Source organism: Solea senegalensis, linkage group LG13, assembly GCF_019176455.1.
Source record: "Solea senegalensis isolate Sse05_10M linkage group LG13, IFAPA_SoseM_1, whole genome shotgun sequence".
In the NCBI taxonomy this organism is placed as follows: Eukaryota; Metazoa; Chordata; class Actinopteri; order Pleuronectiformes; family Soleidae; genus Solea; species Solea senegalensis.
Window position 1 is genome coordinate 16,872,651 of NC_058033.1, and position 22,717 is coordinate 16,895,367.

A 22,717-nucleotide genomic window follows, 5' to 3' on the forward strand; every position below is an offset into this window, starting at 1 on the left:
TCACAATCTGTGACATGAAGAATTCCCGATTAGTCGATTGTGGTCAAATGAATGCAGTCATGCCATTACTATATCATTGTCGATATTTTAAATCATATCACCCATTGCTTGGTGTCTGGTGACACTTTCTGTCACATTTCACGTCCCAGAGTACAAATCAGGCTTTTTAAAGCTTGTTGTGGGGGCAAAAAAAAAGAAAAAAGAAGAGAACAAAGATATTGACACCAGTGACCATGACCGATACTGCACATCCTCCACTGTGGCTGTGAACTAGTGACCACCAGTGAATCACTTGTTGAGAAATCATACATCTATGAGCACCACTTTTTTTTTTTGGCTTCTCCACATCCTTCTTTGGTGACAGGAAGTAAGAAAAGTTGTGGAAGGGATGAAGAAGAGCAGACACAAAGTCTTAGTTATGGATGTGAAATCCACCAGAGGAGGAGGAGGAGATCGACAGTGATGTGTCTTAAAGGGATAATTCAGTTTTGGAGAGTGATTGTATGAAGTATTAACACATTATCAACACTGACTTTGCTGTGACTGCAAAGTCAGTCACAGGGTTAAGTGTGAACCAGCCCGGGACCTGGATACTCGCTCTCACTGATAACAACAAAAAAAACTTACTTGTACCCAACAAAAGGCTAAAGATAAAGTGAAAATATTACAGACATCCTATGACATGTTCTCCATGAGAGCAAGCATCTTTGTCTCCAGCTGGATCCTGGTGAAGGGGTCAGTAATGACTCGTGTACAGACTAATGTCAGTGACCTCACACAAGCACATTTAAAAAACACTGAACTATCCCTTTAAAAAGACTCCTCCAGTGTCCAGTAAGGCTGAGGTGAGATAGTCCAGTTGCAGCAGAGTCTGTTTTGTCCACCAGGGATGAAAACTCCCTGGCATGTCGTGAGCACCAGCTATCAGATTCAGAGTCACAAGCAGTCTTGGATTCAAAGAAGAGCAATAAAAAAAAAAAAAAAAAGAGAACCCATATATATTTTATATATAATATATACACACTTGTACAAAAAAGAAAAAGAAAAATCCCTGAAGTGTTCAAACAACTCAAAATGTTGTGTTGAGGTTTTGGAAATGGGCAACGTGTCAGTGACCCCAGCCCATGAGGTGGCTCACACGGGCCTTCTCAGTCATGCGGCGTACCCGCCCTGAACGGGACATGCCCAGGTTCAGAGGGTCTTCCTTCGACCCATGACCATCGTCCTCTAACTCGTCTCCATACCGGACTGTCCTGCGGCCCTGGCTGCGTGTGTTGACTTTCCGAGATTTGCTCTGGTTGCCTGTCAGACTGCTAGCTGCTGCTCCACTCTGCTCCTCTTTGTCGTCTTCATCATCATCATCATCATCATCATCATCGCCGTCGTCATCCGACTCCTTCTCAGGCTCCTCTTCCTCTTCCTCAGGCTCCTCCTCCTCGTCTTCAGGCTCCTCCTCCTCCTCCTCCGCCTCTCCCTCATCTTCCTCATGTCTTACATGCACCTGCTGTTGCTGCACCTCTTAGCTTCGTCCTCCTCCTCCCTCCTCTTCTTCTTCTTCTTCTTCCTCCTCCTCCTCTTCCTCCTCCTCCTTTACAGGTAACTGCACTCGCAGTCTTTTCGGCCTCTGTACCACATCCTCTTCTGCTTTGCGTCTCCTTTTGCCCGAGGCTGTCAGTTTACCCTCAGCAGACGGCCGTACTGTCAGAGAGCAGGGAGCTTTGCTATAGTCATGATCTCCTCCTCCTTCCATGTACTTCTCCTCCTCAGAATCAGAGCTGTTGTCACTGTCAGATGATGACGAAGAAGACGACGACGACGACGTGCTAGAAGACGACTCTGACAAGGAGCTGTTGGATCCGGATGCCTCTTCATCTGACTGCAGCACCTCCTGCCCAGGCTGTGGCCTGGAGCCGTTGCTCAGATTTAAACGACGCCGTCGCCCTGATGCAACACAAAAGGACATTTAACACTAATGCCACATGTGTAAAGCAAATGCAGAAATTCTCCTCTTCACACATTATATATGTTAGAAAACAATGAATTATGGATAATGAATAAAAACTGCCTTTGGTTTGCTAGCGAGCTGAGATGTATTGTCTTGAAAATAAGTCGTACCTTGATGCCACAAAGCAGAAATGCTCTACTTTTTTATTTAAAATTGCTAATAATGATGAGTAGGGAAGGAGGACAGAAAGAAGAGCAGGACTGTAGATAAACCAGCTCTGTGTTTGTGTACAATGTTGTTAAACTGCCACGAAAATGATGAAAATCTCACTTCTCTACATGGTTATTAAACAAGTGGTTTGGTACTGGAGTGTTTCAGTTAATATTCTGAACTAACATCATGTACGATAAGGACGAGAGGACAAACGTCCTGCAGACACTCTATAGTGGGGACCAAAGCAGTTTGAACAGGTGTGTTTACAATAATATTCTGTAGAAACACTGACAAAAAGCAACCTTTTCAGACTTTAGTCCCCACTAAAGCATATTCGTCTATATCAGTATCAGTGTGTGTGTGTTCATTAATAAAATTTTGCAAAAAAATTGCAAAAAAAAACAATCGTTTGTTTGTTTTTTAAATTTTAAATCACATCATGTCGAACAAACTCAGAAGATCCTTTCTTTCCCCAACACTTGACACGTTCATTAAAGATGCTTTAGAGTGAATGGATGGCTTGTGATACCTGACTTCTTCATCGGAGTTGCTTGGCTGTGAGTCGCAGAATGGGGCTCTTGGTCTCTGCTCCCGCTACTCGTCCCTGAACTTGGGGAAGAAGGCTGGGTGTCTTCTTCCGATGCTACACTGCTGCTTTGTTGAGCTAAGGCAACAACATAATGCTGATGAATATTTAATCATTATCAGAGGAGCTGCAACAAGTCAGAGTCAGAGGAAACGGAGTGCTTCGATTGGCATGCTTTTCGGGTTCTATGTATGGTAAGTACATTCTTAGTTTTCTACAGTTTGATTCTTTATGTTTCTCACTCAACTCAAGACAGCTTTAAAAATGTGCCACAAACTAAGTCGATCGCGGTCTAATGATCCAATTGGATAATACAGTCAGACAAGCTGTGAGCCGTACTGTGGGAATGCTGTTAAACAAAATACTGACTTAATCAAGTAGAGTTACCAGACTACCAAACTGGATTTCAACATATTTTGGACAGTTATGTTGTGGCCAACTATGTAACATAATTCAACATGAGTGTACAGAGTGTAACAAAGAATATGCGTACTACAAAGTAAGAACTTCCACCTGTCACGAGCACATCAGTTTACAAAGAGAATCAGCACAGTAACAGACAGTGCAGTCATACCCTGATATGATCTCTGAGAAGAATTCTTGGATGAGGTCTGGGATGTTTTTGGCTTTGACATCTTCCCTGACTTGTGCTTCCCTTTTGAGCTAGTCAAAAAAACACAGAGACACGTCACAAAATCATCATCTTAATCAAAGGATTATTGAAATATTTTTTTTAGACACCACACTGGATGAAAAGATTTCATCTACTGAAATCAGAAGCGTAAAATGGGTCATAAGTTAAAAAGGATAGTTCAGGATTTCTGAAGCTGTTTGAGCTTCTGACCCATAGTTGGTGCTGACTGAACCAGCATGAGACACAGACACTCTCACTCAGTATGATTACATTAGAAAAAAAGAATTGGGTTAGTCCAGCTAAAACCACACTTTTAATATGTGTGAATTTATGAGTAAATGTTATATCTAAAAGTCAGATTAACAAGATTCAAAGACTCGACTCCCAGTTGCCTCAACTGCTTGTTGCTGGTATAATGAACCACCGCAGCTTAACTGAAGCATGGATAGTGACAAACTGACTGACAACATGGCAGCCAGTTCACGCCGGTATGATTTATTTTAAGGTGTGTGCCATAAAGCTACTAGCCTTCCTGCCCATCACTTTGTACCATTCAGGGCTCCAACTGAAACTCTCATATTTTATTATTTATAATTGCCATGAAAGACATATATGAAAATGTGTTACCAATAAGTGGTTTGGCCATAAATAGACGATTTAATGAAATGTAATTTTTATAATTATTTAAAGAAAAAAAGAAGTCAAAGTATTAAAAACCATGTAGTTTTTATATTGCAAACTGAGCCTCTGTGTGTCAGAGAGCTGCAGTATGTGTGTCTGCGACACTTCCAGAGTCAGAGCTGCACTTATTTAGCTCATTTCATTGTTTTTGTGCTTTAGATCATAATCAATGTGAAAAAAATCACAAAAATACAGCAAGTGGTTGTGCCTCTTGGCTGACTGAAGGTCAGAGCAGAGAGAAGCTGTTCAACGTAACACTAAACTGAATGGTGACAGTTGAGCCAGTTCATTGTTGTGATTCTCAACTAGCATTGTGTTAAGCTGCTGTGTGTCAACTGGACGAGGTGAAGACAGGCAGTAGTAAATAAGTACAGCTAGGTGATATACAGTATATCACGATATAAATCAAATCTATATTTTGTATGTATATATCTGGATTTTTAGGCTATAAACTTGAAATGTGTTCTTCTCAAATGAGAGTGACAATACACTGTAAATACACTCTAAAATAAGATATCTGTATTACATGATATTAATATACACGTTTTATTTCAGATGATACTTGGTTTATTTCTTTGGCATTTTAATGTTACCTATTTATTTAATTTATCTATCAGTTTGTAAACAGCTCATAGTCAAATATGCATCCTTATCTTGAGTTGGTTCAGGGCACAGGTGGTGCGACCTGTGTCAGTACTCCATACAACCACACGTCAACACACTCGACCCCTCACTGCAGCTCATCAGACTGAAATGAACGCTGGCTCGAATGGGAGAGATAATGTAATTACGTGAAGTGCCAAATGATTGAGACTCGGTACCTTGAGGATGGACTGGCAGGCGGCGTCGTGCCTCCGTTGTGTAGTCTGTCCCTGTAACTCAGCCTCTGACGAGTCCGCCGCTCATTCTGAAGTGCAGACTTGTGGTCGGAGATGATGGAGATGATGTGTTTCTCAAAGAAGGCCGACAAGCTGAGGGTCAGCGTATAAATCTACACATAACACAAGAATGACAGAATGTTGTTGAAATTACTTCAGCACTATTTTTGCATGACTTAAAGGGCTGTATTACAGTAATGTTTTAAATTCTGGATGCTACTTCACCTGTGACTTTTTATTAGGTGTGTATGCTTTTGAGTTACTGAAAATGAGGCGGACGTCTTTGGCGAACTCCATCGGGTTTTCGTAATTCCCTGCGGCAAGTGTCTCTGACACTGTACCCAGATCCATGGGGGTGTCGATGATGTCTCGATAGTCCTGAACATAAACAAAATCCATTTACACCTTAAAGCAGTTTTATCATATTCTCTATACTAGACTAACTTTGAAACTTGAGGGTTAGATAAGTGTTATCAGTGCAAATGATGATTGTTTACCGGATATTCAAAGAGATCCACGGGCTGCCTGAACGGCTCTGAATCCGACGAGACGATCATTCGCCGCAGTAGTTCTCGACATTGACCTTGCCAAACGTTCACGTCCAAAACCACACCACGCTTCGAATTTGAGTTGGATCCCTGGGAGAAGGAAATAAAATCAAATAAGACAGGAGACACTCACTGTAAATCGAAGCATGTGACAGTCTGACATGGACTGTTGTGGTATACTGGACTCTGGTCCCTCTTACTCGATGTCCTGTAGATGTCCCTGGAGTGTCAGAGTCGACGTCCAACTCAGCCTGCAGAGGAACAAATACAATTCCTGATCAATATCCATTCATCCTTCAATTTTCTATCGCTTTATCCTCCACAGGAGGGTCGCGGGGGGTGATGTGCCAATCTCAGCTGACACAAGGCGATAGATGGGGTACATCCTGGACAGATCGCCAGGCCATCGTAGGGTCACATATAGAGACAAACAACCATTCACTCTCACACCTATGGTCAATTTAGAGTGTCCAATTTACCTAATCCTCATATTGCATGTTTTTGGACTGTGTGAGGAATCCTGATTGACATGTGCAGCCAAAAACATTAAGAGACACCATAGTGTAAAAAAAACAACAACTGTGCACTGCAATAATCACAACTCTCACCTCTAATTCTCCTCCACTGCTGACCTCACACCTCAGTTTGTGATGCAGATCCAAGATGTCTGTGCAGCTCTGGTCACTACGGGAGACAGAGGACAAAGGAAATACACATGTATCAGAGTATTTGTCACTGGAACCTGGCTATGATTCGCTTAGAAATCAGAAGTATTCTTTAAAACTTAGGGCTGAACTTAACTGAAATACAAAAGTTAAGAAAGAGACTTATTTTGTTGTTTCGTTTTTTTTAAATTTCCAAATAATATCCTAGCATGGCTCCATAATTCATAAGTCTTTTTCCACCAAACGGTCACTTTGATTAAAAAAAAGGTCACTACCAGTGTTAAAACAGCAATAAGGGAAAAAAAAGTCTTACCCAATGTAGTGCAGGAGAACGTCGGTCACCACCTTGGCAGCTGCTACGATGGGGCTCTGGGGTTCATTGAAAGTGCGGGCGTTGTGTTCAATGTAGCGCACCTCCCACATTAATGCAGAAATCCGCCTAACAGAAAACAACATCAGTGATAGATACTTAAATGCAAACACGATTTAGAATTAGGTTGTTGGGTCCTTTTTTTAAATTTGAATTAAGGCTGCCCACTCGTGGAAGGGAATTGGTTTGTAACTGGTCAATGTCTGTGGTGCCTGGAAGCAAGGTACCCAACCCCCCCATTGTTCGCTGGGCACAGAGAAGTGCTGCCCAATGCTCCTGTGCCCAGTTTGTGTGTGTTCACTACTGGTGTATAAAAACGATGGGTTAAATGCAGAGGTAAAATTTACTATCACTTATTAGTGTGTGTGCAAATAAAACTAACAATTTTAAGTATGGACGGTGAAATCACAGCCAAGAAAATGAAAGTCTAGTTGTATTGGATTGTGCGGCGCCACCTGTAGAAGCGGTTCTCCAGTCGTTTGCGGATCGTAGTGAGGTCAGTAGGGTAAGAAACCACAGTGCAGTACAGCGGATAGTCCCGCAGATTTACTGGTAATGTAAATGCCTTCGCGACGTCTGTGGACAAACAGAAATTAGAGTAAACATCACAAAAAAAGACTATGGACCAAGACCAAAAAACACAACAATCAAACGACACACGTCAAACCTGACCCAACCTACCAAGTGTGAGAAGCTGATCAATGCCATGGATGACTCTCTCACATTCTTCATCACGTGTGTGAGCTCCCCATTCTCCTTCCTGAGGCGTGTAGAGCAGAGCCTTTAGCTCCTCCTCTGCCACCTCCACCCCATCCCCAACCTGTTCTGGCAGCGCAGCTGATGGAGGCATAAGATGTGTTAGACTGTGATTAATATCATTATACTTCTGACCGCATGTCCTCCTTATATATACTATTATTAAAGTATGGACAGTATATTAATCTGCAGTTTCAATAACATACAAATACATTTTAATTAAATCTTTGGCGTGGTATTGTTACCAGGTGAAATGTTTACATCAGTGCTACTGACCTTCCTCGGGAATAGGTTCCATGTCCCAGGGACTCATCCTCTCTCGTTCACCATTATCCCATCTGATGAAAGAAAAAAACTGTGACAACTAGCATTCTTTTATCATAAAATCATAAGAAGAAAAGTTTTTAGCCACTTGAAAGGCTCACCGACAAAAAATCTACAATAACTTGAGCACATAGTCATGGATTTAAATTTATTTTCCTTTATAAACCACTCAGATTTAAGATCATTGGACATGGGAGTTGATGATCCACTACTCCCTCCATCAAGTTCAGATTAGCTATTTTGTAGTGTTTGAAATTGACAAACATGACAGCAGGAGACCAGCTGCTCCTGTGTCCCCGCAAGCTACAAATGCCAATATTCTCTGTGGGCTCAGCTACAGAAAAGGCTGCCTAACGCAAAAACGGCATACATATTCTAAAGATATTGTAGACTTAAGGGGAGTAGATCTTATTTGGTGAGCCTTTTGTTAGCTTCAGCAGACACAAACATACTTCACTGCATAGCACTGAAACAGGCTGTCTGGATATTCAGGCTGCAGAGGCTCCTGGTCCTCCACAGAGCCGAACCACCAGGCGTCATCGATGATGCTGCGGAACCTCATGCCTGTACATGGCAATGAAAGGGAGGAGATAAGTGAATCTCAACAATGAACACAAGCTGTAAACAATTCACCTTAAACAAGAGCTGGAGCTTGACTAACCCTGTTGCCAGTTGTGCTCCATTGCCTCGTTGTAAAACTGCTGCAGTACAAGAAAGTCTATGACATCAGGCATGTCATGATACCTGAGGAAAGAAAAAGTCGTGAAACACATGGACTACACGGTTTCAATCTTTATTAAAGATTGTGTATATTGAAAATAAAAGCTCACTTTAGAGAGAACGACTCATTGGTCATTTTCCCTGACACTGGGTCTAAGAAAGCCAGTTTTAGGCAGCAGAGGGTGGGAGGTCCCACTTCATACTTGATTCCAACCACCTTTACAGATTCCTGGTCCTGAAAGGCAGAAGAAAACTGTGGAATAACCTATATCATTGACAAAGACCTTTAAAAAAAAGGGGAAAAAAATTAAAACAAGACTACAGCTACATACGTTCTTTATATGTTTGTTCTTTACATGTAAAACTGGCTGAGGAAGCTCATTTGTAAGTCCTGTACAGTCATGTTGAATTTAAACTCTTGCAACCCTGTGCACCAGAAGTTATTTTTATTCACAGAGGACTTAACTTGCAAGACTTTGTGAGGGTCTGTGGTAGGAAGACTTTACAGGGGGCTTTAGGGTCAAATTTCATACATAGTCACTATAGTAGAGTTAGGCATTAACATCAGATTCCCAATTTCAGAAATGTACAAAACAAAATTTACCCTGAGGTTGAGTCTGTTCCACGGTTGTTTCTGAGGGTTGATGCTGTAGGCCTTGGCTCTGCGAACAGCCCGCACGTAGGCCTGATGGCCTTGTTTGAAGTAGATGAGCTTGAAGGGAACAAGGGAATGATGAGCTGGCTGAATGTATAACTTAATGTTTTTTAAATTTAGTTTCAAAAGTAACCCTCATCATGTACCTCATCTCCCATTTGTGGAACAAAAGGAGAGCGGTGTGGAATGGTCTCCATTATCCATGACGTTGGCAGCCACTCCTCCGCGTCCAGTCCAGCCAGAGAGGATGTGGGTTTCTGAACATGTGCAGTTTGGTTTGTTATAACACTAAGTTCAGAATCCCTTGTCACGGTTTGCTCAGGCTTCAGTGTTAACTCACCTGTTTGGTCTCCTTGGACTTTTTCCTCTTCTCACTTTCTCTCTTCTTAGCCTCCTTTGCCTCTTCATCACCTCCATCTTCCTCCTCAGAGCTGCTGTAACCTGGCGGCGGTACAGGCCTCCTGGACGGTCGCTTTGGTGGTTGGAGGTTGATCCCTGCGTCGGCCGTCCAGTCGGAATATTCGCTGGAGGAGTCACTAAAGATTGAAGAGATGGGTTATTAGGTAGTAGGGCTGGGCTATAGTACAATAATGATATGTATCGCGATAGACACTTCTGCGATATCAACAATAAAAACGTTCGATAAAGTCACTCAATTTGCTTTGGGAAAAAAAACAAAAAAGACAAAAAATAGACAAAGCACGTTTGATTGCAGGAACAAACTCAGTCCCTCCCTCGTAACCAAGTTGCTACCATGTTTGCAACCTGTAGAGAGGTCAGAGCCTCTGGAGAGTCAAACAGCTAATCACTGAACAGTCAAGTTTGGTTGCGTCATCCTCTTCCCTTTTGTAATGTAAACGTTACAAAGACATAACTGAGGCAGTGACTTATCACAGAGCCAAGGACATGCTTCCCGTCAGCACAGTTGAGAAGTTTGGTTTTAAAAATCTCATGAACATGCTTGACATGACTGTTTTCCTCTGTGTGGTCTGATAGATAACTAAAGTGATTCAAATAAAAGGAAAGTTTATGAGTTCAGAATAAAAGTGTTAAAGTTCTTTAACACTTTTTATTATTATGATTAATTTTGTCAATAATTATCAATATCAATCGATATGAAGTAGTTATATTGTGATATGCTTCTCAGCCATATCGCCCTGGGAGGTGACAGTAACTGTGAGGAAAAACAGTGGTCAATCAAAGATGTTTACCTGGAGCTGCTTTCACTCTGCCACTGAGCTTCACCGTCAGAAGAGGCATTACTTTGCTCTGCCTGTTCTGCTGCCTGTCAACACAAAAATACAATCTATATCATTATGACTGACAGTTAATAGAAGGAGCTTATTAATGACTTTATCACAAAAGCCACGTGGAAATTTTAAATGTCGAGTGACAGAATTGGACAATTAAAGCGCTTGGTCATATTCACGTCATATCGATGTGATTGTTAGTCACCATCTGCATGTTGGCATTTCATTTTCAGCTATCAGATCACCGTTGTGCTTTCTGGATTGGTTCAATTACAACAGCAACTTCACCAAATTCCACCAGGCAAAAAGTAGCACAGATGTGGAAACAAATAGGCAAATTAAAAGCCTTAATCATGATGAAACGAGATATATATATATATATATATATATATATATATATATATATATATGTATATATATATATATATATATATAGATATACATATCTATATATATATATATACACACATATACACATATATAGATATATATATATATATATACATATATATATATATACACACACATACATATACATATATATATATATATATAGATATATATATATATATATATATATATATATATATATATATATATATATATATATATATATATATATATATATATATATATATATATATATATATATATATATATATATACACACACATATACATATACACATATACATATATATATATATATATATACACATACACATTTTGTAATTTTGCCCAGTACACCACGACAATGAATGAATTTTTTCATGTGTCGCAGACTGGGACAATATCATAACGGCACCCCTGCATTTTCGTGTAGACAACCAATGCGCTACTTTTGGGAAACGATTAGCTCATATCTCTCTTGCACTTGCATTCACTGTTGCTTATCTTCAACATAGTCTTCCTCTTGTGTTTGGAGTTTGTTTGGTATTTTCTCTTTATGATAATTAGTAATAGTTTACTACATTCTGTTTCAGTTTCAGTGATTCTATTCATTGTTATGTAATAAAGCTTTGTTTAGAAAAAAAAAAGATGCACATGCCATAATGCGCATGCTCAACATCATCTTCTCTGGTTCTGGTGTAGCAGTGCTACAGCATCACATACAGGCTGGGCATGTACTATAGTATTTAGGGTCATTTCCTGCCTTGTTCACATAAATATTTTTCAAAACAACTTAGCAAAAGATTATTCACATTTCATTATGGTTCCATGTGGATAGAGCCTTAAACTGCATAACACAATTCCGTAGGTCAATAAAGACAGAACTTACGTCTCCATCACTGTCAGACTCCATATGGCTGCCTGAGTTTCTTCGGTTGCTGGAATTCCGACTCCTGCTGCCAGGTTGGCGGACTTGAGCTGAGCGGGTCTGATATGTGTGACGCTGCTGCTTTTTCTTGGTAGGTCGCAGGGAGCGAAGCCGTGAGGTCAGTGGATCGCTCTACAATGTGCAGGAGGAGGGGAAAGGAATGAGGAGAGTTAAAATGCTTTGACAGAGGCAATATTTTGGATTTGGAAAAGCAGTTGTGCACTGAAGAGTATCAAACCTTGGGTGCACATGTTACTGGCTTCTTCCTTCTTTCTGCGTTGTATAGAGAACATTCCTTAACTCCTTTGGCTTGTCTGCACTCCTCCATAACTCTTTAAAGAAAAAACATTTCATTTTCATATGGTACAAACAAATGTATAATAATACAATTACACATGTCGAGTATTTCTTGGGTGTGCTTGATGACACACTGGAGCCACGAGAGGCCAAGACCCATCCATTAGCTTAGTTTATAAGGAGTTGCGCTTTAAAACCAGAGTCCCGAGTTCGCAACCCAGCCGTGGCAGAGAGATATATCCATTCATCTCCCGTTATGTTTTTATGTTATAAAAGCATATATACTCTCATGTGCAAGAAAGGCAGAATTTTTTTTTCCATTTGTTCACTCCTGCAGGGCTTAGATTTGGCTAAATTGCCAATTAAAAATGATAATTGTGAAAATGAAAATAAAACAGTGCAAATTTGGTTTAATGGTTAATAACACAATTAATGGTGTAATAAAATCAGAGCCCTTTTCTTTTCTTTTTTTACAGTGATTTAAATATGCTGTCTGTCATGCTACTTCGTCTAGTTAATGTCTCTCCACCCATCTCACCTGAAAATCCCTTGTGGTACTTCATTGACCACCACCCTGCGGCTCCAGGCCAGCAGGTCCCTCTCAGTAGCCACTTGACTACGCAGGTCGTTGTGCTGCATCTGCCACACCCCGTCCACATGCCTGCTCCTTCTCTGTCCAGCAGTCAGAGAGGAATCTGCTTCTCCTTCTGCTGCATCAACAGCTAACCATAGAAAGACAAAGAAATTAGTTTATCATGTCAACATATCAACAATGCTTAAGAAAAACAGTGGTTACCAACACAATAAGGCACATGCAGCACAGTTCTAAAAAACAGCAAAAATAAAAGTGAAAGCTGTATGTGAGTATAGACATGGTTGATGAAGGTATGATACTCTTTGTAAATAAAACCAATACAAAGTTGTCTGCTGCTTATGGGGCACAAGACATCTGTGGAGGATTATACGTGCCTCACACAAGAGGCTGGAGGGTAAATCAATTCTGCCTGCTGATAAAGATAAAATCTAATGGTTCACAAGATTTATCCTGACTGAGATGTTGGTGCTGTTGTCTACATAGATAAAAGCTAACGTAACTGATGTACTGTCTAATTTCTCTGATTTTTAAATGACTTTTTCTCATTTTCAAGTGATGAATGTGAAATTTAAAAGAAATATCACAAGATTTGTGATTAAAAATTGTGGTCAATACAACAAAATAGTCATATACCCCCCATGTCAATCTCTACCTTTCTGGTAGTTCTCAGGCCCCATGGAAAGAAATGTAAAAATAATTTTTCTTTGTTGTTTAGAAAATGTTTTCTGTGAACCCAGCATTGTTCCAGGAAATGTCTTCATGCTCATGCACCCGCCACATAACGCACAAGAAGAGTATGATGACATCTATGAGGAAGATAGCCATGGAGAATGCCAGGGCATTGGTATCGTTTGTTTATTTTCTGGTTTCTTTGCTCCATATATCAAAGTCTTTAAAACTGAATCATTTTGTTTTGTGGACAAAACAAGACATTTGAGAACATCATTATTTCCAGGTTTGAGAAACACTTTTCAACATTTTCTGACATTTTTGGGACATTCTCTATTAATCGAGAAAACGATCGTGTCGCAGCCCGAAACCATACCTCCTTCTTCAGCCTGCTGCTCTGGATTCCACTGCTCATCCTGCTCGTTCTGTAACTGTCGGATGAGATTGTCCAAAAGGCTTTCTCCATTTTCTTCTGTTTGCTGGCCTAGTACCTGCTCAACCAACTCTCCATCATCTAAGTCACACAAGAAAATGCTGGGTCAATCTTTGTTAGTTATATTAGCTAAATTAAATCTGTGAAATCAAGTAAATCTTTTACTGTTAGCCATGTATCCTAGCTGAGGTACAAGCTGATCTTCCTTGCAGTTCTCTCTTCCTGGCACCAGGCGCTGGTAGTGAGGAGGGTGAGGATTCCCATCAACATCCACCAGGAAGGGTGGAGGCATGAGGTGAGGGGCTTGCTGTGTCTGCTCATCCAGAACGTAATTGTTAGCATCCCGAATCAGAGGGCGGTAGTCCGTGTGAAAGAACATCTGGTCAGGAATCTAGAGTAGATTAAGAGACATTTTGAGAAAAAAAACAAGCATCTAAGCTATCATCAGTCAGTCATCATCTAACCGCTTTATCCTCCACCAGAGGGTCGCGGGGGGTGCTGTGCCAATCTCAGCTACATCGGGCGATAGGCGGGGTACACCCTGGACAGTTCGCCAGTCCATCTCAGGGCCACACACAGATAGAGACAAACAACCATTCACTCTCACACTCACTCCTATGGTCAATTTAGAGTGTCCAATTCACCTAATCCCCACATTGCATGTTTTTGGACTGTGGGAGAAAGCTGGAGAACCCGGAGAGAACCCACGCACACACGGGGAGAACATGCAAACTCCATGCAGAAAGGCCCTTGTTCCAACCGGGGCTCGAACCTGGGTCTTCTCGCTGCAAGGCGAGAGTGCTAACCACTACACTACCGTGTGGCCCAGAAAATGTCTAAAATCTCATAATTTAACAGAGGAGTCTGGTGTATTTAGCAACAGCACTGCTGAAAGCCTACGATTGCGAGCCCAATACAAACCTTTTTTCGGCACAAGGTCGGGTTGGGTGGTTGTGTGATTCTCGCCACTACCACCTGGGTTTTCACCTCCTTAGCACATACTTTCTCCTATGTTCTGTGCCACACTCTTATATTCATCTTTTGATGTCAAACCCAAATGTTTTACAGCAAAAATAAAGGAATTGTCCTCACACTTCCAATATTTTTGGATGTATTGTTGCTGTAATGGTATTATTAATTACTCAGTAATCCTACTTGTACTAACTAACTAAGTGGTATCAGTGCATCCCTATATTTAACTGACAGTTTTGTGCAGTTACCTTCTCATATGGTCTGCTGCAGCCAAACCCAAAGATGAGCAAATGGCCATGAGAGTCAGTGCAGGCGAAATGTTGCCCATCAGCGGTGAACTTGCAGTCAAAAATAGCACCGTGGCCTTGCCCTTCAATCTGGAAGAAAATGTTGATATGAATCACTGGGTCATGTAAAGACATGTTACCTCTGTATCATCGTCACTGACAATCAGTTACCATGTTGAAGAAGTTGCGGATCTTGGTTCCTCTGGTCAGGTCCCAGATGTAAATGTTGCCATCGTGACCGGCAGACAGCATGATGCGGGAGTCGAACGGGTGAGCCTCCATAACAAACACTTCATCGTCGTGGCCCTTGAAAAAAGAGCACAAAGAAAGGTGAGTAGCTTGTAAAAAAATAATAATAATAATAATGTTTTAATCTTGTTCACTCTAGCAACTCACAGATAGAATGTACAGCAGCTGTCCAGAGGTTGTGCTCCAAACTTTGAGTAGGTAGTTTGACACTGCTGTGATTACTGTGCGATCTGCACGGTCCCAAGCCACCATGGTCACCACCAACTTCGTTTTATCATCCCCATTGGCAACAGCACTCCTGGAAGAAAACAGCCCATCAGACAATGCACACAGAAACGCTGATATCATTCAAGTCTGTATTCTCTTCCTTCTCTTACCCAGGTAGTCTGGCAGCCATGTCTAAAGTGACACTCTTCCACTCTTGTTGCTGGTAATGCCAGATTCTGACGGTGCCATCGCGACTGCCACTTACAAACCTTAGGCTGGAAACACACATATACACAAATTGCTTTGTTCAGAATCACACTAATCAAATTTTGAAGTCCATGTCAATTTTAGCAAACGTACTCACCTGTCGCTATTATTGCAAAACTGGACAACTACAACTTTATCCTTAAAAACACAAGAGGACACATGAAATAAAGTTAAACTGAGATAGTTTGATACGTTTTTATTTTAAAGAAAATGATGCAGCTTGTGTGTTTTGTTCCTTACAGTGTGGGCATCCATCTCAGAAATCTTCATAGGAGTTTCAGCACCAAGGTAATAGACTCTGATCATGTGATCAGTGCCACCAGTAACCATGAACATTCCACCTATTACCAGCAGACAACAACGACACAGTCAGTCTAAACAAACACCCATACACCTATGACTGCTCTAATCAGTCACTATTTACACATTATATACTAGGGACGCACAATACTGGACTTTTTTGCCGATATCTGATATGTCAACGTGGTATATAGGTTTTTGCCAGTGCCCAAACGCAGAGGTAATTTGTCTCTTCTGTCATGAAATTAAAATAATATTTTTCATAGATAAAGATAATATTTTTACTAATGTCACAGCAGATGTAGATATACATGTTCTTCATTGTGCAAATTAAATTAAAAAAGTATTAAAAAGGTAATGAGACAGCAGCCTATTCAGCCTAGTGTTTTAGTCATTAGTCATATCAGGGGATCTTGGCCTGTTTGCAAATATCTGATAATATATAGTAAAGCCAATAATATAGTGGTTGTCCACACACACTCAAGGCTGTTGTTTTGAGATTTTGCCACTTTGGGACTCATTTTAAAAAAACTGCATTACAGTGCTCCCAAAAAGCTGGTTCCGTAAAACACTGACACTATAAAAACATCCAGACAGCCTACTTTATTAATGTAACGGAGAGAGTAATGAAAATGTTTCGTTATGGGTACCAGTACTGAAATCAGGGAAACAACACCACCATTGATATAAATGTGAGGTGTCTGTGAAGGTATATGTTAATTCTACTTTCACGGTGAACACTCGGAAACACTCCTTAGATAAGCGGTCGTGACAGATGCCTTTGTTTAACGAATCATGACTAGTTTTTTTACTCTTGGACAGTAGCAGGTTTGTTACTCAGAATGACATTGCCACAAAGAGTCTCTGTTGGTTTGCTGCAATGAGATAATGTTGTATTCTATAGAACTGCTGTCAGTGCAAAGTACACTGAACATGAGATTTTACCAGGAGGGGAAGTGCACTTACCACTGCTGAAGGAGGAAGTGGAGACCTGAACTCCTGGACGTGACCGCTCTACAAACTTGACTGGTTGATCACTGAGGAAAGAAGAGACACAGGAATTAGTGCCTTAAAAAAAATAGAGCAGCACAAGGTTTTTGGATTGACTGGAGTTGGACCTGACAGAATCCTAATTATATAAAAAGGACAGACTGAAGCTAAATTAATAATGCTTTTACTTTAGCAAGACTTGTTTGAAAGCGGGCACACACTGAAATAACTACATTGTTAAAGTGTAACTAAACTAAACCCCAAAACCACATTTTTCAGGTGTAAACCAGTGTATCTGGGTATCTCGTAATGTAATGTTATTATCACAGTTTAGTTTTAAGTAATGAAATTGCCTCTCTGGTCAAACATTCAAATTTTGCAATTGGCTTTCTTAGCTTAGTGTTAGCTGGCGCTTCATTGTCTGTCTCTCCTCACTGCTTGATGTGGAGTGTGAGCAATTGAGAGGCTTGTCTCACAGAGCACCTCACACAGCTGCAACTCAGTCAGATTTAACTACCCCCCGTTCCGATCTACCAATGACTTTAACTCAGCCTATAAAACAAGAATTTAGTTTTTTGAGCATTTGAATAACACCCACTATAATATCATTATTAACGTCTCACAGGTGATTATCTTGTTTAGTCTTCTGCTGTTGTCCTAAGTTGTTGAAAATGAAAACAACAGACTAATGTTTTACAAAAAAAACCCATCTTACTTGAATTTCATGCTGAGCGAGTGCCACTTCCAGAAACACACCATGCCGTCTGCACCTGTGGAGGCGAGGTACCGTGTTGTCCCTTTGACAGCAGGACAAAACTACAGGGACCGAGAGTCAAGGAGTGGTTCGTCACAGGCAAGTACTAACCACAATGTAATAAAGAATAAATTGATATTAAGTGGCCTAGAATGTGCACCATTCTCACCTGAATGGATGTGATGGAGGCGGCATGGGCCTGCAGAACTGTGATAGGAGCACAGGTACGTAGACACCACACTCTGATGACCTTGTCACAGCTGGCTGAGGCAAGGAGAGTGTTCTCATGATTGACAGCCATGTCACAAATCTCTGCCGAGTGACCTCGGAGTGTTGCCAGGAGCCGGCCATCATCCGTGGCCCAGATCTTCACCAGGCAGTCATCTGAACCCTACAAACAAACAAACAAACGCATCAGTAACCCTGACAGGAGAGTCTGTTGTCAGCCTTATCATATGACAGACGACAACATTTCAGTGAGACAGTGTTTATTATTGAGTTTTAAAGGGATAATTTATGGTTTTTTGAAGTGATGCGACAGGAGGTGGACAGATAAGAACAAGCTAGAGACACTGAAGTAGGGCTGGGTGATGAAAATATATACACATACATACATACATACATACATACCTGCATTGCTAATCAGCAACTCAGTCAAATCTTAATGTCAGTGTCTCATACAACCACACAAAAAACTGAACTATTACTTAATCCATGCAATTCACCCTCGTAAATAAAATGCCTGATATGAATGTGTACGTATGATTGGCCACATTTTGATGATTTTCATAAATTTGACTTTAACTAATGAAATGCAATCTAAAAAAACAAATAGCTCACCGTAAATATCCGACGTCCGGTGCGGTCAAACGCTACACAGTAGACAGAGGAAAGGTGACCAAGGATACGTTTGTGGATCTTCATGTGTTGGTAGGAGGAAGATGGCAAGGCGTGGGCAAAACGAGCTGTGGCTGTGGCCTGGCGAGCACCCAGGACGGACACTTAATAATAATAATAATAAAAAAAAAGAATGATTATTATCAACAACAGGCTACTGAAAAACGTTAATATTAATTTGCCAAAATAATTTAATGGATAAAAATAATTGAAGTTTCACACACCAACACTGGGAGCATTGCTGATGCTGACTGCTGGTTCTGGTGGACGTCCTCGGTGGAGTGCAACAACAGCTGAGCCACTACAAACTTTGTGGCTACAACCTAAATTCCACAGGTCATGTGATAAAACATGCATTGCTCAAATTATTGATCAACTCATATAGAAACAAATCTATTACCAAAACATGATGATTGTTAGGGCTGCAACGATTAATTGATTATTAATCGATCACTACATTAATAATCAACTATTCTGAAAACCGATTAGTCGGTTTTAGTGTTTTTGTAATTTAGATGTCAATATTTTCTGGTTTCTTTGTGCCATATAATAAAGAAAACATTCAAACCAATTTTGTTTTGTGGACAATAGAGCTGGGCAATATATCAATATTATATCTATATCGTGACACGAGACAAGATATGGTCTTAGACTACGTCATATCATGATAAGATAAATGTGAAGACTCTTCCAGGTTTTAAAGGCTGTTGCATTGATAATCAGCATATTTATTGTATATTGCGTTATAGCTAAATTTGACCATATTTATAGGTAATTTCAAAATTTCTTAGACATGCAAATATCATTCATCAAAGGAGAAAGAAACAAAGAAATACACCAGGTATTATCTGAATTGGAAAGTAATGTGTGTATTTTAAGATCATGTAATACAGATCATTAGGTAGATTACTGTCACACCATTGAGAAACACAAACATCACAAAAGAAAAAGATTCATGAGTACATAGAAACAACCTGTGTGCAGCATTATATCCCCATATATCTTCTATATTGGGATATAGCCTAAAAATAAACAAATATTACTGAAACTTAAGCCATATCGCCCAGCCTGGGCTGGACAAAACATGACTTTTGAAAACATCATCATGTCGAGGTTTGGGAAATACTTATAAACATTTACTGGATGAATCGAGAAAAGAATCGACAGATTAATCTAGCACGGAAATTATCTTTAGTTGCAGTCCTAACAATGATGCACATTTAACAATTACAACAGTATCAGTATAAAGACTGTGCAGAGATTAAAGCATTATGGTACAGTAGAAGGAAGGAAAAAGCTCACTTTTTGTGGTTCGAAGCAAGGACTGTCTTCCCAGGCCCAGAAGTGTTTGGACTCCAGGAACACTAGGTGGGATCTCCTTCTCTATGAGAGGACCTATTCTCTGACAAACACGAAGCAGATAGTCTGCAGGAATGTGCTGGTTCAAAATCACCTGCAGGAATCATACACATACACACAGCTGTGACAATATAATACAGTCACATTGTATTACAGACACTAACATTGCTTTCTCAAAAGAATTTACCCAATTTCAGAGAGGAATTTCTATTAATATAATCAACATAAAGAAATGTAACAAAACAAATCGCACAGACCAAAAACACACACAAGAAACCACATAATTAGGGCACAAGCACAAATTTGTGCGAGGAACCTAAGGGCAATATATCAATATTTTATCTATATCATGACAAGATGTGCACATCTATAAGTTTTCAAGTTTTTTAAGTCAGTTCCTGTGGAGCCATATTTGTGTTTACTGAAGTTGATCTAAAACCTGCAAGAATATAAATGACAGCACTATTAACTATTCATTATTTAGTGTTGAGTGTCTGAGCAGGTGCATGGCAGGTTAGGGGTGGAGCAGAAAGAGTTTTCTGATCACAGACGTACACTGAGATAAATATCTATCAATCCCAGGAACATCTGTCTGTTCACTGGGTAATTTGACGGGCAATTAACTAAGGGCACCAATGTGTGCAGTGCTGACTTGTATAAAACAACAAACCCAGGGTATCGAAAGCTAATTTAATTAATTCAAATCTAGTAAAAAATCTAATTTGCTTTCCCATGCAAAATAAGAAAAAAACTGCTTGAAGAAAAAGATTTGACAATTTACCCTTTAAAAAAAAGCCTCTCCACATGGCTGTGCTTAACAAATGAAACACTTCCAAAGCAAACAGCTGATTTTAAGTTGATACTAAATTACTTTCTGTAATTTTATTTCTTGTTTGGCGTGATTTTGTGTTCACAAATTCCACATTTGATTTTTAAAAAAATATGTGCATATAGCAGTCACCGTATTAAAATGTCACTTTGTTTGTATTTGGTTGCATATATATATATTTTATAGCTTGTTTGGCGTTGCAGCGAGCTATATAAACAATGCTGTGGGGGGGAGAAGAGCGAGCAAGAAAAAAGGAGGGACAAAGAAACTCAAAGCCAATCAAAACAGCATGTTGCGCTTCACTCAAGTCCCAAACACTGACCTTACTGGTTCATCAGAAGACTGACAACCCTGTGGATGGGGCTCAGCCCATCACTAGCTCTCCTCGTCTCTAAACTCCGCCCACTAGCCCACACAATAGCAAAGCCTGTATTTATGAACATGGCCTGCACTAATAGAAATTTAAAATAAATATTATAAATTAACAAACGTAACAAACACTTTACCACCGCGCTTATTCCGTGTCGTCAACAGATAAAAAGACAACTATGTCGAAAATAAGCAATAAAAGAAAAATTTACGCCCCGTTGGCTTTAAAAGTTAATTATGACAATATACACTCACCCAGTCTTGGTAGGTCCGTTTGTATTTCTGTCCGTCCCAACTCCATCGTTGAGGAACCAACTAAAGTATAAAAAGACAACATTTTAAAAGATTACAACAGGCTAACACATTAGTCGCGACTCGCCAACCCGCTTCTTTTATCTACCTTCAGCCAAAATAACCAGCGAGTATACGCAAAAACAGCGACAACATAGTCAGCATCACTGAAGACAGTCATGAGAATAAAGATAGAAAGGTACCGCTGAACCTACCTCATACTCCTCCAGCTCCTCAATCAGAATCTAAACACACACACACAGAGTTAGCATTAGTTATAGCTCCGCTGCTAAATAGGACGCTTCATAACAGTTAATATTACACCGATTGAACGGTCTTACCTGTGCTGACTTTTTACAAGGTCCAGACTGGAGAAACCTGGCAATAAGAAAGTACAGCTCTGAAAAGAAAGAGAGTTGTTTTAGCTTGGTACTAACTACTGTTGTTGAGCAGACCCAGCGCCTGATAGCTTCGAGATGCGCTCGGTTATTTAGCGGTCTCCCTGCAGCACAACAGCAAACTATGTAACTGTAAAATGTTCCGTCGTGGATTAAAGGGTGGCTCAGCACTTACCAGCTTCGGTTTGTAAACACCGTTCTCTTGCCATCACTTAATAAGACAGGCGACATTAAGACAAACTGGCGTTTTAGCTTGCTCGTTAGCCATCGGCTAGCTAACAGTAGCTAAAACAGGCTAGTGAATGGCCTCCTCCTTTCTCAAGTTGTTCAGACCACCTGGTGCTTTGTGTTAGCGCCCTCCAGCGAAACTTCTGTGCAACACATGTGAACGCTTTGATTTTCTGTTTCTTATCTGTCGATCATGAATTACCATGATGCATAATTAACTGCACTGTGTTCAATTAAATATAATCCGCAGGGCTTCAACTAATGATTAACTTCATAATCTATAGATCTGTCGATTAATCAACTAATCGTTTGGTCCACAGAATAATAATGTTAGAAAATTATGTATTTGTTAAATGGAGCAAAAAACCCAGAAAATATTCACATTTAAAAAGCTAAAAAAAACAACCACACTAATTGTCTAATAATCGATTAATCGATTATTAGACAATTAGACAATTAAACAATTAAAATTGTTTAATTTGTAGGTATCTTCCACTATCATTGTATGTAGTGTGCTGTTTTCATTATATATATGTATATACGTACATATATCATGTATACTACTCTGTATATCTCAGAGTAGTAATAAACCAGATCACACAGTACTAAACAAATGTATTAGACCACCAAATAACTAATTTGACATCTTAATCAAAAAATAATAATGTGCTTTACCATTTTTCAGTTTGATGTAAAACAGTACATTTGAAAATTCATGGATAACAATAATAATTATATTTTAGCATTAAAAATGTATTTTCCATTTTGGTTAAAGAGCACCTAC

The 22,717-nt window shown here is 40.0% G+C and overlaps 1 protein-coding gene across 1 annotated transcript; it reads right to left on the minus strand.

Annotated features, from left to right (window-relative positions):
• Positions 1–1,431: 1,431 nt before the first annotated feature.
• brwd3 (bromodomain and WD repeat domain containing 3) lies at positions 1,432–22,059 on the minus strand. The gene is made up of 40 exons (XM_044042327.1): positions 21,881–22,059; positions 21,649–21,707; positions 21,523–21,552; positions 21,272–21,331; positions 19,762–19,912; positions 18,684–18,782; positions 18,403–18,563; positions 17,732–17,953; positions 17,524–17,624; positions 16,785–16,855; positions 15,759–15,859; positions 15,616–15,656; positions 15,422–15,526; positions 15,192–15,342; positions 14,967–15,101; positions 14,757–14,885; positions 13,702–13,927; positions 13,480–13,617; positions 12,378–12,561; positions 11,781–11,874; positions 11,504–11,674; positions 10,187–10,260; positions 9,316–9,511; positions 9,122–9,232; positions 8,925–9,032; positions 8,431–8,555; positions 8,262–8,344; positions 8,053–8,164; positions 7,553–7,614; positions 7,202–7,357; positions 6,976–7,096; positions 6,464–6,589; positions 6,094–6,169; positions 5,686–5,736; positions 5,435–5,575; positions 5,163–5,315; positions 4,881–5,050; positions 3,319–3,407; positions 2,688–2,822; positions 1,432–1,941 (listed from the first exon to the last, which is right to left on the minus strand). Exons 1-40 carry the CDS (start codon positions 21,912–21,914, stop codon positions 1,520–1,522), a joined length of 4,974 nt encoding a protein of 1,657 aa, XP_043898262.1. The 5' UTR covers positions 21,915–22,059; the 3' UTR covers positions 1,432–1,519.
• Between the last annotated feature and the right edge of the window lie 658 nt (positions 22,060–22,717).